The 18,395-nt window shown below is 41.1% G+C and overlaps 1 protein-coding gene across 4 annotated transcripts in view; it reads right to left on the reverse strand.

Annotated features, from left to right (window-relative positions):
- The window catches only part of SYNE1 (spectrin repeat containing nuclear envelope protein 1), a 269,565-nt gene that overhangs the window by 34,055 nt on the left and 217,115 nt on the right, over window positions 1–18,395 (reverse strand). For 2 of the 4 annotated variants that reach the window (XM_086461108.1, XM_086461107.1), the window contains 8 exons: window positions 17,939–18,086; window positions 16,477–16,571; window positions 15,259–15,493; window positions 10,041–10,235; window positions 7,988–8,113; window positions 7,072–7,227; window positions 4,963–5,121; window positions 4,314–4,480 (listed from right to left, as the gene is read on the reverse strand). In XM_086461108.1, coding sequence (XP_086317234.1) covers window positions 4,314–4,480; window positions 4,963–5,121; window positions 7,072–7,227; window positions 7,988–8,113; window positions 10,041–10,235; window positions 15,259–15,493; window positions 16,477–16,571; window positions 17,939–18,086 — 1,281 coding nt within the window. Of the gene's footprint in view, window positions 1–1,658; window positions 1,751–4,313; window positions 4,481–4,962; window positions 5,122–7,071; window positions 7,228–7,987; window positions 8,114–10,040; window positions 10,236–15,258; window positions 15,494–16,476; window positions 16,572–17,938; window positions 18,087–18,395 lie in introns of those variants that run through there. The other 2 variants (XM_086461110.1, XM_086461109.1) reach the window with 2 other exon arrangements.

An 18,395-nucleotide genomic window follows, 5' to 3' on the forward strand; every position in this document is an offset into this window, starting at 1 on the left:
CATAACGTGTGTGCAACAAAAATCTCTCACTTAAAAATGTAAAATCTCAAAATCCTGTCTTTCCATGCTAATGGTGGGGCCTGAAAGCTAACAAAACTAAAAGCTTTGCTCAGAGACAAAGGTCAAATTATAAAGGATTCAAGTATGCGGAATCCCCAGCCAACTGTAATTTTGACTTTTTGAGATTTCATTTACAAGATTAAGTTTAAACAGCTAATTATTACAATAAACATCTCATGCTTTTTTTGCAGCATTATGCATGTTACTGCAAGAGGCTTGAGATAACTCCTCTCCTTGATAATGAAGATTCTGCATTGAAATCAAAGGGTTGGACCCATGACACGATAGTTTTAAAGGTTGTTCTTTTATATAACACACACACACACATCAGTCTTGCTACATTTTACAAACACTTAACGCTCTCAGAAAGGAAAATACTGCAGAATTCAGTTGTTTGGTTTTGTTTTACTGACAAAAACTCAGCTGAAAATTTGAACTTACGATGCTTATGTTTCTGTGTTCCAATTACTGTACCTTGGTTTCCCCAAGAAAGTAATAGCTTTAAAAAGTCTATTTTACATTAAGAAAAGACAGTAGGAGAACAACTTGGAGCTTAAATTAAACACAAATAACTTTAATTCAACCAGTCCTAAATTAGATGGCCTTAGATTCCACTTAAACCTAAATAGGAACAACCCTGTAAATCCATAACAATGCATCATATAGAACTCATAGCTACTGCATTAGTCATTTAGACAGCTGGTTACTAATATTAAACGTTAAAAGCAACATAAAAAAAAGTCAGTTAAAGTATGTTAGCTAAGTCTGTACAAAGCCAGTAGAAAGCATAAAAGTTTTTTCTTTTTTAAAATCTACTTGGAACTGGAGACAGAGTTTCAAGAAACACTGACTCTATGAAGTAATGGAAAATATTACACTATTAAAATCAGTTTTTAAAAAATCAGTTTTAAAATAATATTTTTATGATTAAAAAAGATTTGCTGTCCAAAGTGCAGTACTACTGTGTACCAGGACTAGTACTGCCAGTTATATTTGCTCTTCAGATCACAGTTTCCCATTTCAAGGAGTAAATTTCTACACAGCAAAACTTCTAGAAAAGACAATGTGAAGAGGGAAAAAGAGAAGCTGAATCAAAAATCCAAGATGATGTAGGCCGAGTTCATGTTTTACATGCATTTACAAAAGTCATGAATATGTACAGGATAGATCAGCTTTGATAAGTCTGAAATACTTTCTTTACAGCCTCTCTCCTTCCCTGCCTTTCGCTTGTAGCCATGCCCCTTTGATGACACAAACAGTGAGCAGACAAATACAAAGTCTGCTTTCTCTCATGTGTGTACATGCTCTTGTATTTAAGAACAGCAGTTAAAACCAGTCTAGTTTCTTTCAGACAGCTAAGAGATTTTACTAGTTCTAAGTCTGCATCAGTAACAATAAATTATTCTCAGAACCAAAAGTACTAGCTGTAAAATGAAGTATGCTGTTATCACTGTTAACTATTTTTAAACTGAGCAGAAAACAGTAATTTCTAGCTAAGGTAGTGATTTCTACATATCAATATTTCAATTAGTTTCCCAGCAAGACAATACTTCAGAAAGAAACGTATCAAGCAAAACCAAACAAAAATAGCTGCCTGCCTTGTGATATCACAATTACAGTCTGGGAGATCTGAATCCACACTGCCGTCCTCCGCCATCCTCACAGCATGCAAGTCCTCCGCCACCACCATGAAATTTTCCAGCATTAAAAAGAAGAACTTCCACTCCAAAAGCCTGCAAACACTGTGCTTTGGGAGGGGGGAGGAAAGGGGACACACTTCTCTTTGCTGATGAGTACTGTACAGAAAATGTTGCGCGCCAAACAAATGTTAGCAGCCGTTGCTTGATAACATGAGACTGAATGGTGACAAGTGGTCATGTTTCTAAATAAAACCTGCATTCATCCACATGTGCCAGACTTGATCTCCAGGAATGTGGACCATGAGTGCTAGGGGAAAAGATGAAAACCATACAACAAAGCCTTCTTTGCAAAGCCTGAGCAGTTGCAGGAATAGCACTGCTTCCTGGCTGTAAACATCTGTAACATTTTTTGCACCAGGCTGACATATCAAAAAATTAATCTGAAAGGATGAAAATGTTCTAGAAGGACAGAAACAGAAGTCTCTGATGCAGAGACACAGCTACCTTTCTGTAGCTGTCTTTTCTGCAGTTACAGACCTTCTCAGAATGGGGAGGCAATTAAAAAAGTGGGGAAAGAAAGACAGAAAGAAAGAGGCTTTTACAGGTGAATGGAGAAGTTCCACCACACAGCATAAAATTAACTGGTAAAGATTCAGACTGGACGCATATTACCATACTATATTACTAAAGCATTTTCATAGAGCATTTTCTATTCATTCACAGCTATAGGAAACAAACCGCTAAGAAAAACGCTCCAGGCAAGGGATGACTGTAGCTTTGCAGAAAAGCGTGCAGGCTCTAATAATTTATTAATGCTGTCAGGGATCCAGAATATAAAAAAGATGTATTTTATTCTCAACACCAGAACAATTAATCTGCATTTACTAGCTGAGTGCAGCCAAAATCACGTTATATGATACAATCCAAACTCTCAACTATCATAACAGCTCACATATTCTAAACAGCCTCTAGACCCATCTAAAAATTATCTTAGGGATGGAAACCCTTTTGTCCAACGGGAATCAGACATCAATACAAGTACTTGGTACATACATTAATCAACTACCTGGGCTTTAACTGCTATCAGCCTAAGCTACAGCTGAACTAGTAAAACTTCCACAACCTAGCATCAAACATTCTCCACCATTTACTTCCCAACTTCAGCAACGCAACATTCAAACTTTGCAAAGTTTTTTTCACTTCAGTAAGCACCACATTGGAAAGGTTATATGTCTATTTCCATAGAGCAGTGCTGAGCACGTTAACTGAGAAGGCTAAGTTGAAATGATCTGGAAACAAAAGTAAATCAATATTTTACACAAATTAGTTTAGAACTAGGACTTGACACCTTGCTTCATAACAGAATGAGAAAGTTTAAGTGTATAATATTGCAGTTCACATCTCCCCACCCCAAGAATGATACACAATCCTGAAGCCCTACCTGTCCCTATAGAGGACACTAACCTCTAATACTGAATAGACAATACAGATCTTTTGTGTTCTGCAGTTTCTGAATGCAATCACTTTTCTCTAGAAACTTCCTGAAGGTATTATTTGAACATTTGCCTGAGTAGATGTTTCAAACGAGAAACACAAAAATACGGCAAATATACTTTATGTTCAACAACTGGTGATGTATAGCATCCTCTGAAACCAGCAGGCCCCTCGACCGTAATGCACCACTTCCTGACTTATTTTTTCTGTAAGAAATACACAGTGTTCTTTACTTTAAAATGAACCACTCTAAAAGGAGCTGGAGCCACCAGAATGCTTCTGCTCACATAAAATTTACTTCTCCTATGCTTACAGATTTCAGAGCAGGAATGTATCTAAAAAAGCATGAAAAAAAAACAGGTGAAAAAAGATGATGAAACTAAACAAACCCTTTTGCTGCTAACAGGACTGAAGAATTACTAATTCAAATGTCCTTACATCACAGGAGTGTAAAATATGAAGTATATACAGATTTTATAAAGAACAAAATTGTGACAAGATTATTGTCAGTAATGGGAGGGAGGCTGTAGCATGACTCAACAGAAAGTACTGAAACAAATAAACCAGTTTCTTCACATGTCAAACAACAATCTTGTATTTCTTTCAGTTATGGAAATGGCTGTTATATTTTTGACCTTGAATAAAAAGAATCTTTAAGCCCAATGTGCATACATCTACCTGCAGTTACTCTTCTCCATCAGTGAAAAAATAATCAGGCAGAAAACCAAAGACTTAGTTTTGGAACTGCTCTTCTTGAAATCCAGAACTACAAATGCACTGTTCCAATTCCTCTGCCAAGAATTTTTTAGAAAAACTACATTCGCACTCAGTTTTAAGCACTCATCTGAAGTAAGATGGTACTGGAGCAAGGCTCACTAAATCTGACTGCAACTAATCCTCTGTCATTCTAGCAGATGTTTTGAATTGACTCTTCTTGAAGAAACGATGTCAAGTACTGTAAAGTAAAACAGGAAGGTGAATTTCACAGAAATGTGTTCATAGTTAAGAATAAATTCATTTACAGTTAACAATGAAAAGGCAGACAATAAAAAGATTTTAAATTCATGACATCCAGTATATTAATCTGTCCCACGCAACAGTTAGAAACAACGATTTTACCTGGCTGCAATAAGATCTAGAAGATGTTGCCACCTGTCATTGATCTTGCCAAGTTTGTACTCAATCTCTGATGCCTTACTCTCATGGCTGGCTTTAGCAAGTCGCTCTCCCATTTGCTGGAGCTGGATTTTATTCTTCTGGGCTACAGCAATTTCCTCTTGATAATCCTGGACAGTAAACAGCGATCAGAAGGCAGGGCACTTATTCTGAATATGCTATGCTATACACTATTAAAGGAACCATACAAGTGACTGTTGGTTTTTTTGGTGGTTGGTGCAGTGGAGAGACAACCTTGTAAATATTAGATGCATAACCCTGAATAACTTTATCAGAAGAATGAAAAAAAAACCAGAAACCAAAACACAATACTGTCTATAAATATATCTGTTATTTCTTCTATAAATATATCTGCTACTATCATTACAGGCAATTCTGCTTGGACATTAGTAAAGCATTCAGATGCCTCTGACTTTGCATTCACTTAATATTCTGGTATCCTGGGAGATCCTAGCCCAAGAAAGACAAGAAAATGTCACATAGCAAGAGAAGAACACAAACACACAGTCTTACTGGAACTTAAAAACATCAGCGTAAGGTAAAATCTCAATTTCATCAAATGCAGTATCCTCTTTGCAACACAAAACTGTACCTTTTGAAGTTTCTCAATCATTTCTTCTATAAGGATGTCGCCATTTTGAGAAACCTTACTTTCCATTTGTGTCAGCCACTCACAGAGCTCCTTGTTCTTCTCACTGAAGACAGCCCACTCATTCAGTCTCTCACTAACTTGTTGTCGACGTAAGGAGACCTTAACACATTTGTAGAGAGTAAATAAAAACAAAATAGTAAATGCATTTAAGAGATGCTTGAAACATTTTGTGCCTCAGCGTGAACTCCTCTGGCCCTGCAAGTGTTCCAGCCACATTAAAACAAACTGAAATTGTACTGCAAAAACTTTGTGTGACTCTCTGTGAGTTTCGAGGTAAGTGTTAATCTCAGGCTTCCTGTTAGCTACATCCTATGCATAGAGAGAAGCATCCAAGAGTTACGCTCAGTAGCTGTCAATATCTTGTTTTATAATGTATCTAACCCAAAGGTTTAGAAGAGAAAAAATAAATTTTCTTACAATTTTTGCTCACTTATTAAATGTTATAAAGTATATTAATAGTTTATTTTTAGTCTAAGAAATTAAATGAAAAAGGAAGCTATAAAGTCTTGACCACACACATAGTATAGGACAAACTCCAAAAGACTGTGTAATCTGTGCATAAGCATGATTTGTAAGTACAAAGCCAAATCAAAGATACACTATATTTTGCATAACCAGTTTTCTGCTTGAGTCCAAATACACTCGTTTCACAGACGACTATTTCTCCTGAATGGGTATGACACCCTGAGAGATTTCAAAGGACTGAGGTGTGCCCTGACGGGAAAGAATATGCATAAAACATCAAACAGACAAATGCAGTAGTTAAGATAGGAGGAAGGAAAATATTGCTATGTTTAGGAAATTGCTATAACAGCGGTACTATCTCAGACCATGAAAAGTAACAGACAGACAAAGATGGACATCGAAATCAAAAGAGTAGCAGAGACTGAGCAGCAAAGTCATCTCTCCAGTTTCAGACATTTGTACAACTACTTACTTCCTCCCTATTGTAATCTGCGTTGTTTCTGACTTTATACCAGCACTTCAGCTGAGAAGATGAAGACTGCAAGTGCTCTTTCATAAACAAAAGTGATGTGTTCTTTAACTAGCGTGTTAGGTTTAACAGGGGCATACACATGATCTCACGTTTCCTTTTTGTGGTTCTAAACTTGATGGCAGCTTTCCGGAAATAAGCAACAGTTGAGTAAAGTGTTGCACTATGTTACATCCTGAAACATTCAGTACGCACAAAACTAAGATAAAAGTTCTTTTCTTGGTTCCCTCCTTTACTGTAAACATAGGTACAGTGACCACACTGTAGTTTAGATGTATCTACATTGGCTCCTTCAAATGCAACTAACTCATAACAAGTTCTGTGCTGTTAACTGTGAAGCAATTTCCCTACTTTGAGGGTGTTTTTGAAGCCTTCACAGGTACCTTACATGAGGTAACTATTTCAAAGTTAGCCCTGATATATCTGGACTGCAATCTCTACTGAACCATAGAAATAACATTAGGATAATCTGAAAAGCTGGGTGAGGGAGACTCCACTACTGGGATTTCTAAGTGCAAAATGGAGGCAAGAAACACACTAATAGCATGATGCACGTGAAAAATCAAACAATACTCTTCAGCTTATTTTGCAGCCAAGCAATTTACTCTCAGACTAAGAGAAATGCAGACACCAACATCTGAAGAAACAGAAGCTATCAGCAGAACTGAAGGTACAATACAGTAATGTTGAGTGGGGAGGGGACATCCTTTCTGAGCACAGCTCCTCCACCAAAGCACAGTAAACAGTATTACTGCTGTGTTTTCCCCAGCCAGCCATGCCACATTCCTACAGCACACAGTGTGATTTTTTTGTTGGCTTTTCAAGGCTGCTTAAATATGACCTCACAGCCATGACAAAGTTCAAGAGACCTAGAAACACTAGCAGTAACTAAAGGAAGCATTTCAATGGATATTTTCCCTGATTTGGCAAGAGTTCAGTTTTGAATCTGAGTGTGCCTACATGTATCTTTTCTAAAAGCTGCCACTTGCATTCAGTTTTTCTCCCAACACTTCTGTAGCCTGCATACTCATATCAGTGCTCAGTGCTATACTTGCCTGGTGGCACAGCTCCTCCCACTGTCTGTGCAGAAGCTCTATGCGCTCACTGAGGAATGAGATATCATCTGTGCTGATATATATACACAGGGTCTCCTTCAGCCCAGAGAGCTGTGCAAGGTCATCTGTCCATCCTTCAACAGCATTCTCTAACTCCTTAAAAGAAGTGCACAAGGAAAAAGAACCAGTTTGCCAACAAATAAAAATTTGAATGTGTTGATAAAACATGAAGCCAAACATTGTTATCCTGCTGAATTAAAGTCATATCTGAGCAGACCCACCATTTCAAGTGGACTGTTTTGGCCCCAGTTGAAAGAAAAAGAAAACAATTATGTACCAATATTTTCAGAGTTATGAGAGGGGTAACTAACCAATGGAGAATGATACGTCAGCCTTGTAACAAGTAGATACAAACTAATACACTACTGAAATATCTCTACAGTTCAAAGGTGTTTGAGAATTCCAAGTAGTGGTTTGGACTTCTCTGTACTGAAAATATTTTCTAGTTGTAATCCGTTCCTAAATTGCAAAGGATCTAACATTAAAGTGTTATTTAAGATCCCCCACAGTAATGTCACCTCAAATAAAAAGCACTAAAACAACAATTTAGATTCCATGAGTTTAAATTTGAAGTTGGAATTTCTATAATAAAACCACACTAGTATTTAGCACTTCTAAAGTACTTTTCAGGCTCTGTCCTGATCTTACTTTGATCAGATCTGTATTTACCCTGCAGGATTTGCATTACAGTGAGATCACTCAGGTATTATTCTGTCCAAATGTTACATGGACAGTTTGTCACAGGGATGTCTGACTGGTTTGCACAGCCAGTAACATGAAGCCTGTTAATGATGGAAGAGGTTACCGCACAAAGGCAGGCAAAGAAACAACAGTCAACAGAGAACAAGTGCTTTACCTTGCAACGAATCTGTTCTGCTTGCAACTCATCATGGTGTTCTGGCAAAGGCTGAGAAAGCTTTTTTTTGAATGATCGTAGCTTCTCCAGGGAGTCTCCTATGCCTTTTTCACATTTTTCCCAGTCCTGAAGGCAGAATGTTTATTAGACTTCAATTCAGATCTGGATTATACTTATGTCAGTTGATTTGCCTAACTAACCACTAAACAGTGAAAATTTTTCATAATAACATGCCCTGAAATCCCCCTCTAAATAACACTCATAGTCTCAGAGCTTGAGTCATGTACTACTGTGTCAAATTTTTTGTGTGTAGGCCTCTGCTAGTAGAGATGCACAAGCCAAAGCCTCCTGTTACTACAGCGTGGTCTAGATCCAATACCATCCTTCCAGAAAAGCCTCTTCCTACCAAAATTATTATTCATGCCCTTTCTTGAATGTCTGTATTAAGCATGCCACTGTTCTTTGACAAAAGCTTCACTCAGGTGCATTAATCTTCAGGAAAAAAAATAGTGGTTGGGGATACCGCAAATCCAGGTTGGACTGAAGTAGCTGCCATTATCTCCTCTAAGTTATGGTTCAGGCTTAGTGTTTGTATACTTTCCAAAATTTTAAATGTGTCCAATGCAATCAACCATATCAACCATGTGACGAGTATGGTTTTACCTCCTTCACCTGCTTGTTAAAGCCTATTAAAAAGGTACTCACAGACAGAAAGGATCTCTGAGCAGCCAGTGAACCCATAAAGAATACCGGTTGTGTGATACCAGAAAATATGGAACTTGTTTCTCTTAGTCTTCCGTTTCAAGATATTCTCATTCTACCACTGAAAGTATTTCACTCCTTCCATTTTTTCCAATCTACGCCAGTATTTTATGATCATCTTCAGGATGGAGAATTACAAACAACAGGTCTTGCAAAAAAACCCTTTCTTTAGTGTCTTCTTTCTCTTCTCCTTAGTAATACGACCTTACATGACAATAGTCTGTGGTGTTCTTAATGCAACACATACTCTTCTACAATATATAATATATACAATATTCCCATTTGATCAGAAAACTACTAAAAAGTCATGTATTTAAGCCTAAAATAGCATAATGTAATGAAGTCTTGGTATCTGTGAGATGATTTATGCAGTTTGCATGGTAATTTCCCTACCTCCTCACCTTCAAGCATTAAGTTCCATATTTTCATTGAGACAAAATATTACAGAACCTTTAGTCTCCCTAGGTAACAGCTTTCATGACTAAAATTTCCTGACATAATTCCCTCACTAGAAGCTGAGGTATGAGGAACGAGGCTTGAAAGAGGAATAAAACCAAACTTACCTGAACTTTTCCAAAATAATATTTCATTTTCTTGCACTGCTTTGTTTCTTGCTATTTACAAACAACAGTGTCTGCAATTCTACTAAACCTCTGAAACTATTCTAAAAGCACTTGCCCTATTCTATTAATACAGACAAGTCCAATTTTCATTATCCTCCCTAGAATGAGTAAAAGGGAAAAACAAACAGACCAAATTTAAATTCCAGCCTATCATCTTCAGTACTTAAAGTGAGGTTAGCGGGCATTCTGGACATTGCTTACATCAAAATAAAGTTCAAGGCTCCCTTCTTCAAGATCACAGAAGGTTATCTAAACTAGCAAATACTCAAGACACTGGAAGCAAACATAGACTACTACACTGCTAGACAGATCCTGACACTGGCATGTAGAGAGAATAAGGCAAGTCTAATTCAGTATGTATAAAAATTACCATCATTGTGCAAAACGAAATACATTTTTGCTCTATGTGGAAAGTAGGACTGTTAGGAATGTCCTTTATTGGCAATGTTCTGGAAATACCAATTAAAAGATATCAACTAACACAGAAGCCTACTGTGAAGTATTACCACTCCTAGTTTCAGAGGTGGTGAAATGAAATCGTTAGCTCATGTAGCATATAAGCAATTATTGTATTTGTGCTTATCCCTTGAGAACGCTTCTCTTCAACAGGGTTCACAGTGAGAAAACATGAACTTGCTGAAGAAGTACAGAAGAAATCACACACTTACTTTCAGTAGTAAAGCAAGCTGTTTCTTTTGTTGCTCCAGTTGGCTGCTGGCTATCTTCCAGCGCTCCTGAATTTCGGTAAGCTCTACCTGCAGGGTTGCCTCAGCTTCACTGTCAGCAGAGAGCAGCAGTTGCTTCCCAGCTTCCACAGTGAGGATATAACTCCCTTGCTGCCTTAGGAGAACTTTCTCTTTAAGCTGAAAATATTAAGTTTTCTGTCAGCTTTGCCTTTTTAATTACAATTACCAATTCAGTATAATGCATTCTCAAGCCTACACTTGAATTGATTGCGTACCTTGGCTTAAGCATGAGCCACTGCCCAAATGCTTTAACCTAACCTTTTCACAATCATTTATTGCAGCAGACTTTTAGAAAATTTCTCCAAGAAGACATGAAAGACTTCTTTCTCCCCATTAATATTAGTATCTCAATTGCTCTTAAAAGAGAAATAGTTCCTCTAGAGCATATTACGCTTATAAGCTTTATTATTTATTTATTTGAACAAATATTATAGCCCTTCCCCCTTCTGAGAGGGAAGAGTAAGCTCCTGACAAGGGTCAGCTGTGACTCATCGTGGTGGGGTACAAGAGTGATGGCAGCCAACCCCCTCACATACAAGAATAGCCCCCAGGGAGCACGATGACCAGGACGGGCAAATGGCGTGGGGCAGCTGTTGGCACAGGCAGGGCACGCAAGGCAGGTGTGCGAGCAGGGCGCTGTCCCTCCTTGGCTTTGGAGACCAACAGAACTAGTGGCCATCACCCTCCCAGAAAAGGTGAAGCTATGGTTTCCACTTGGCCGAAAGCCATTGCCAGAAAGAATGTGGTGACCCAGACAGAGCTCCCCCACAGACATGCAGCCGTCCAGCTCTCTGGCTGCAGGGAGTGCCTGAGCCTGTCACTGTGCCAGAGGGCAGCAGGGACAACACCTGTGTGTGGTGTGACCAGGTGCGCAGGCTGGTGGCAGAGCTGAGAGAGGAATTGGAAAGGTTAAGGTGCATCAGGGAGTGTGAGAGGAAGAGAGATTGGTGGAGCCGCACCCTGCCACCCCTGAGGCAAAGGCAGCAGACGGTGGCTCCAGAAGAAGCAGAGGACCCCCTACCCTTTTGCCACCAGGCAGAAAGAGGGGACCTTAGAGCCAGGGGGCAATGAAAACAGATCCTTGCTTGGAGTGGCAAGCAAATCCCCTCCTGGACTCCCTCACCTTCCCAATTGCCCCTACATAACAGATATGGGGCTCTAGAATTCAAGAGCCAGGCAAAGGAGGAAGTAGATGAAGGCCCAACTAGGAAGTTGCCTAGGGAAAGTCAGTCAGCCCCACGCATTGTGACTGCCTCTGTTAAGAAAAAAACGAGGGTAACTGTTGTAGGTGATTGCCTTCTGAGGGAAGCAGAGGGCCCAATATGTCGACTGGACCCATCCCACAGGGAAGTCTGCTGCCTCCCTGAGGCCAGGTTAGAGATGTTACGAGGAAACTCCCTAGTCTGGCACAGCCCTCTGATTACTACCTGCTCTTGGTTATGCAGGCTGGCAGCAATGGGGTTGCAGAGAGAAGTCCAAAGGTGATCAAAAGGGACTTCAGGGCACTGGGGAGATTGCTCGAAGGTTCAGGAGCACAGGTAGTGTTTTCCTCAATGCCTTCAGTGGCAGGCAAGAATACTGGAAGGAATAGGAAAACACACCTGATTAACACATGTCTCAGAGGCTGGTGCCATCAGTGGAATTTTGGTTTCTGTGATCATGGAGAGGTACACACGGCACCAGGCGATGGATGGAGTTCGGCTTTCTAAGAAAGGGAAAAGGATTCTCACGTATGAATTGGCAGGGCTCATAAAGAAGGCTTTAAACTAGGTTCGAAGGTGAAACGGGACAAAACAAGGGCCACCAGTGATGAATCTAGGGATGGCATGCCGATGTTGGGAGTGAAACTGATAGCTCAGCTCAAGTGCATCTACACCAATGCATGCTGCATGGGCAACAAACAGGAGGAGCTGGAAACCATTGTGCAGCAGGATAGCTATGACTTGGTTGCCTTCACAGAAACATAGTGGGATGACTTTCATGACTGGAGTGCTGCAATGGATGGCTATAAGCTCTTTAGAAGGGATATGCAAGGAAGGAGAGATGGTGGGGTGGCTTTGTATGTTAGGGAGTATTTTGATTATGTAGAGCTTAACAATTCTGAGGACAAGGCTCAGTACTTATGGGTAAGGATGAGGGGGAAGGCCAATGAGTCAGATATTCTACTGGGAGTCTGTTATAGACCACCCAACTGGGAGGAAGAGGCAGATGAGGCATTCTACAAGCGGCTGGCAGAAGTCTCGCAATAATTAGGCCTTGTCCTTGTGGGAGACTTCACCTTCCCAGCTGTCTGCTGGAAATACAACACAGCAGAAAGGAAACAGTCCAGGAGGTTCCTGGAGTGTGTGGAAGATAACTTCCTGACACAGCTGGTAAGGGAGCCTACCAGGGAAGGCGCCTCACTTGATCTACTGTTTACAAACAGAGAAGGACTGGTGGGCGATGTGGTGGTCGGAGGCCGTCTTGGGCTTAGTGATCATGAAATGATAGAGTTCCCTATTCTTGGTCAAGTTAGGAGGAGAGTCAGCCAAGCCATAATCATGGGCTTCCGGAGGGCTGACTTTGGCCTGTTCAGGATGCTGGTTGAGAGAATCCCTTGGGAGGCAGTCCTAAAGGGCAAGGGGGTCCATGAAGGCTGGACATTCTTCAAGGAAGAAGCCTTAAATGCGCAGGAGCAAGCTGTCCTGTGTGCCAGAAGACAAACCGTCGGGGAAGATGACTGGCCTGGCAGAACAGAGAGCTTTTGCTAGAACTCAGAGGAAAAAAGGAGGGTTTACCACTCTTGGAAGAAAGGGCAGGCAACTCAAGAAGAGTATAGGGATCTTGTTAGGTCATGAAGAGGGAAAATTAGAGAGGCAAAAGCCCAACCAGAACTCAGGCTGGCCACTGTTGTGAGAGAGAACAAAAAATGCTTCTACAAATACATTAACATCAAAAAGAGAGTCGAGGAGAATCTCCATCCTCTGTTGGATGCGGAGGGGAACATTCTCACCAAGGATGAGGAAAAGGCTGAGGTACTTAATGCCTGCTTTGCCTCAGTATTTAATAGTCAGACAAGCTATCCGCAAGGAAATCAGGCCCCTGAGCTGGGAGATGGGGACCAGGAGCAGAATAAACCCCCTGTAATTCAGGAGGAAGCAATTAATGACCTGCTTTGCCACCTGGACATCCACAAGTCTATGAGGCTGGATGGGATCCACCTGAGAGTACTGCAGGAGCTGGCCTAGGAGCTGGCCAAACCACTCTCCATCATTTATCAGAAGTCCTGGTCAACAGGGGAGGTCCCAGACAACTGGAGGCTTGCCAATGTGGCGCCCATCTACAAGAAGGGCCAGAAGGAGGATCCAGGGAACTACAGGCCTGTTAGCCTGACCTTGGTACTGGGGAAGACTATGGAGCAGTTCATTTTGAGGGTGCTCACATTGCATGTGCAGGACAAGCAGGGACTCAGGTCCAGCCAGCATGGGTTCATGAAGGGCAGGCCCTGTTTAACCAACCTGATCTCCTTCTATGACCAGGTGACCCGCCTAGTTGATAAGGGGAAGGCTGTGGATGTCATCTACCTGGACTTCAGTAAAGCCTTTGACACTGTCTCCCACAACATTCTCCTAAGAAAGCTGGCAGCTCATGGCCTAGACAGGTGCACTCTAAGCTGGGTTAAAAACTGGCTGCATGGCCAAGGCCAAAGAGTGGTGCTCAATGGAGTTAAATCCAGCTGGTGACCAGTCACAACAGCTGTTCCCCAGGGCTCAGTTTTGGGGCCAGTCCAGTTTAATATCTTTATCAATGATCTCAATGAGGGGATCAAGTGCACTCTCAGTAAGTTTGCAGATGACACGACTTTGGGTAGGAGTGTTGATCTGCATGATGGTAGGGAGCCTCTGCAGAGGGATCTGGACAGGCTGGATCAATGGGCCAAGGTCAATTGTATGAAGTTTAACAATTCCAAGTGCTGGGTTCTGCCCTTGGGTCACAACAACCCCACACAGTGCCAAAGGCTTGGGGATGAGTGGCTGGAAAGCTGCCCAGCGGAAAAGGACCTGGGGGTGCTGGTCGACACCCGGCTGAACATGAGCCAGCAGTGTGCCCAGGTGGCCAAGAAGGCCAACAGCATCCTGGCCTGTATCAGAAATAGCGAGGCCAGCACTGGAGTAGGGAGGTGATCGTGCCCCTGTACTCGGCACTGGTGAGACCGCACCTCGAACACTGGGTGCAGTTTTGGGCCCCTCACTACAAGAAAGACATTGAGGTGCTGGAGCGTGTCCAGAGAAGGGCAAGGAAGCTGGTGAAGGGTCTGGAGAACAGGTCTTATGAGGAGTGGCTGAGGGAACTGGGGCTGTTTAGTGTGGAGAAGAGGAGGCTGAGGGGAGACCTTATTGCTCTCTACAGCTACCTGAAAGGAGGTTGTAGTGAGGTGGGGGTCGGTCTCTTCTCCCAAGTAACAAGCGATAGAACAAGAGGAAATGGCCTCAGGTTGCGCCAGGGGAGGTTTAGATGGGAGATGGGGAAAAATTTCTTTACTAAGTGGGTTGTCAAACATTGGAACAGGCTGCCCAGGGCAGTGGTGGAGTCACCATTCCTGGAGGTTTTAAAAAAAACTTGCTGATGTGGTGCTTCTACATACGGTTTAGTGGGCATGGTGGTATTAGGTCAACCGCTGGACTAATGATTTTAGAGGTATCTTCCAACCTAATGATTCTATGATCCTTATATGTATCTTCCAGCCAAAAAGCTTGATGTCACCAAGCTGCTAAATAGATACTGTTAACCTCACATGAAGACGGATACTCAAGGTATCAATTTTTGTTAGATAGAATACATATCTCAAACAGGACATCGTTTGTTTTTTTCAAGACAATTGCAGGGTGACATTAGCTACAAAGCAAAACCAGAAGCAAACAAGGCTTGAGAGAGGGGGCCCAGTAAGTTCCCCATTGCACGTTCTTTATGAACTTCAACTTAATTTCCATCACACTGCTGCTTCTGAGGCTATGCCAGTTCCAAAGAACAATTAAAATCCAATATTGCTTTCTCCAAAGCAGACAGTCTGAATCTAATACAATTTAAAGAATTTTTTAAATGATAAAGGCTGTAAAAAAGGTGGATTTTTTTCCTCTTTCTTCAAACACACTGGACATACCTGCACTTCATCCAGTAGCGCTCTGGCTTGCTGCAACGGGATAGAGACATTGCCCAGCCCACTCACTGGCTGACAGGATATCTGCACCAGCCACTTGCGCAGCTTCTCTGCCATTTCCCTATAGCGTTGCCACTGGTGAATCTGGCTGTCAATGATCCCCCTCCTCTGCTGTGCCCGGCAAATTACTCCTTGCCATTGATTACTTAGAAGAGTCAGCTTCAGATTAAATTCATCCCTATTATAAATAGATAAATAAAAATAAATAGCAATCTTCATAGTTTGATCTATTTAATGAAATAAACTGAGGGGAAAGGGAAGATGTTTTCTGGCTATCAATTAGGAAACACTAGGAGAAAAGCACTGAAGTCTCACGATAGCTGACTGAGGATGAGAACTTCATACTTCATGTACGGGGAGGATCAAAGGGCTCCAACTATTGAGACCTTAAAAACCCCAAACCTTTAACATACGAAGCTCTTCTACCTTCCCTCCAGAAATATACTAAGAAAACACATAGGTTTTGCCAGTTTGCATTTGCCAAATTCATAGTAAATCACAGACATTTCAAAATTCGCCCCAGATTTACCACTGAGCTCAAAGCATAAGATATACATAGTATTAACAAAACTCTCACATCCCAATAAACACTTCATCTTATCTTAGGACGATGATACCCTTAGCAAAGTCAATGCATATGCACAAGTGTGAAGCCACTGGTTTTCATTCATTTGATCACAAGTGTTTAAAATAAAATCTCAGAGAGCAATGAATTCCTATTCCATCACATTTAGGCTGCAGGTGTTCTTAAATGGCAGAGGGAATCCTCTTGGCAGAGGCAAATCCCCCGCTGGCATAAATCAAGTGTAACTCAGTAAACCTGTGACTAGAGGCTCCTTTGGTGAAAGTGACATTTTGAAAATACATCAAAACAGACATATATGTACCATGCTTGATAATCCAAGACAAATCTTTGTTAGAGAAGCAGCCTGAAGGCTGCTGTATTCCCAAATGCATTCACACATTCACGTACCCCACAGCATCCCAAGGAATGTTGCCTTACTTAAAATCTGGCTAATAAATAGCTTAACCACAGCGATAGTAACTTCTGCCTCAGAAAAGCATGATCTGAACACTGACATCTGCTGCCTGCTCCGTTTGGAAGTCCCCATTAGTATTACTTCACACAAACAGCAGCAGCAACAATACAGGAATGTCTACCTGTCATCCACCTGTCCTTGTTCTAGGAGGTGTTGTCCATCAGAGATAATTGAATGCAAAATCTGCTGGCGGCTGAACATCTCTGCCTGGAATAGCTGTTGTACAGGAGACAAGGGTGTTAAAATACCACATTTTCTTAGGATGAACTGCAGTATTTAGAAAATCAGATATTTGTTCTCTAAATTCTGAGAGAGGACTTTATAATTGCAATAAAAAAAAAGCTTCAACAGAATGCCTGAGTAACACTCACTTGAGCTAACTGCTCAGATCAAGGTTTCAGGAGAGAATTAAGCTGAGATCTCAAGACTGAATGCTGATTGCCGATACCCTCTTTCAAAAAAAAATTATAACTATGACTGGACACAACAACAGTAGGAAATTATCCACTTAGAGAGTTATGATTTCTGGACATTCAAATCTCAAAGACCTGAGATGTCTCAATGTACAAAGACACCGTCCAGTTAATGCTGGCAGCACCAAGAGGAAATGAAATGGATGACATCTGTGAAAGCATAGACAGTTAAATGCTAAAGCAAATGTATGCTAAAGCAAGCAAAACCCGTTGTAAATTGCTTTCTGCTATCAGACATTCATCCAAACACTATGCTGTGAGATAAAAGGCAAGCAGGGGGCAAGGACAGGACTTTCCCTATGATCTGGCCTGAGGTTATGGGTAGGTCAGCTGAAAAAGTTGTGGGAACTGATACTACTGCGGCCACATGGGAGCTTTGCTATGAAAATTGTCTTGTCTTAGTCAGTCTTCACCAGGATTCTTGGCAGTAACAGTATGGGTGGAGAAAAAATATGCATCACTTGACTTCACTGAAGAATCATAAAGGCATCCTCTAGTAAAAACTCTGAATCAGTTTTTCCCTGCAGCAAAAGCTGGGCTAGTTCTTGATTTGTTACAAACAGACAAATGACTCCAGCACACAGTGAAGATCAGATCAGTTTGTTCTCCAAGGAAATGATACCAAATGGAGGCCCCATGATGAGTTATACAATTCAGTATTTGACAGAAAAGTCTTCCATTAACACACTCTTCAGATGCTGCATATGTTGGCAATTTAATAACAAATAAACAAAATCAAAATAAATTGAAATAACATATATTTTCTCCAATTAGGACTGAAGACAAAGGGCCAAATTGCATGAAAATAGTTAGGTTCTATGGGAAGACCAATAAAAACTTTGATTTCTTTGGTACAAACCAATCTGAAGTAGACTAAATGTAGGTGATAAACACTCATAGGCATACTGGTACATTATACACAAACGCAGACAGATACTCAAGTCCTCCCCCAAACTGGGTATTTTTTAATTTAAGATATCCCCAGATGGTTCAGGCAAATGTAATTCAGTTCAAGGCATACTATTACATTACTCCACAAAAGAATGTGCATTCCACTTATGTATAAATAGTATGTGTTGTAGTTACGTATAAATACACACGATGACTTGCCTCATGTGCCCTCTGTTGTTCTAAAAGGCTCTGGTAGTTTCCTGAAATCTCTGCCGCCAGCTTCTGCTCAGCCTGAACTAATAAATCCATCCAAGTCTCACATTTCTCCAAGAAGGTCTGCTGCTGCAGCAGGAAAGACTGTAGCTTACTGAAAGAAAGAAAGATGGATTCAGGTAAGGTCTCCTCCTCTCACACAAAGCATTAGTCTTGTAGTAACTTTTCCAGCAGAATTCCAAATCGGATGGTAACACTTTTCCCACTCAGCTGCCTCATTCAATTTATTTAGTCAACACTTTGAAAAGCAGCAGTCATCTTCATTTAAAATTCTGTTCATCTGTGGCATAACCAACATCTCAGCTCACTGGCTTCGTTCTTTACTTAGAGTACACCAAAGAAAAGGAGCTTTCGTTGTGACATATCTGAAATGTGTTCTACATTCTGCAAAATGTATACTTTC

Source organism: Leptosomus discolor, chromosome 2 (assembly GCF_034619465.1).
Source record: "Leptosomus discolor isolate bLepDis1 chromosome 2, bLepDis1.hap2, whole genome shotgun sequence".
NCBI classification, from domain to species: Eukaryota; Metazoa; Chordata; class Aves; order Leptosomiformes; family Leptosomidae; genus Leptosomus; species Leptosomus discolor.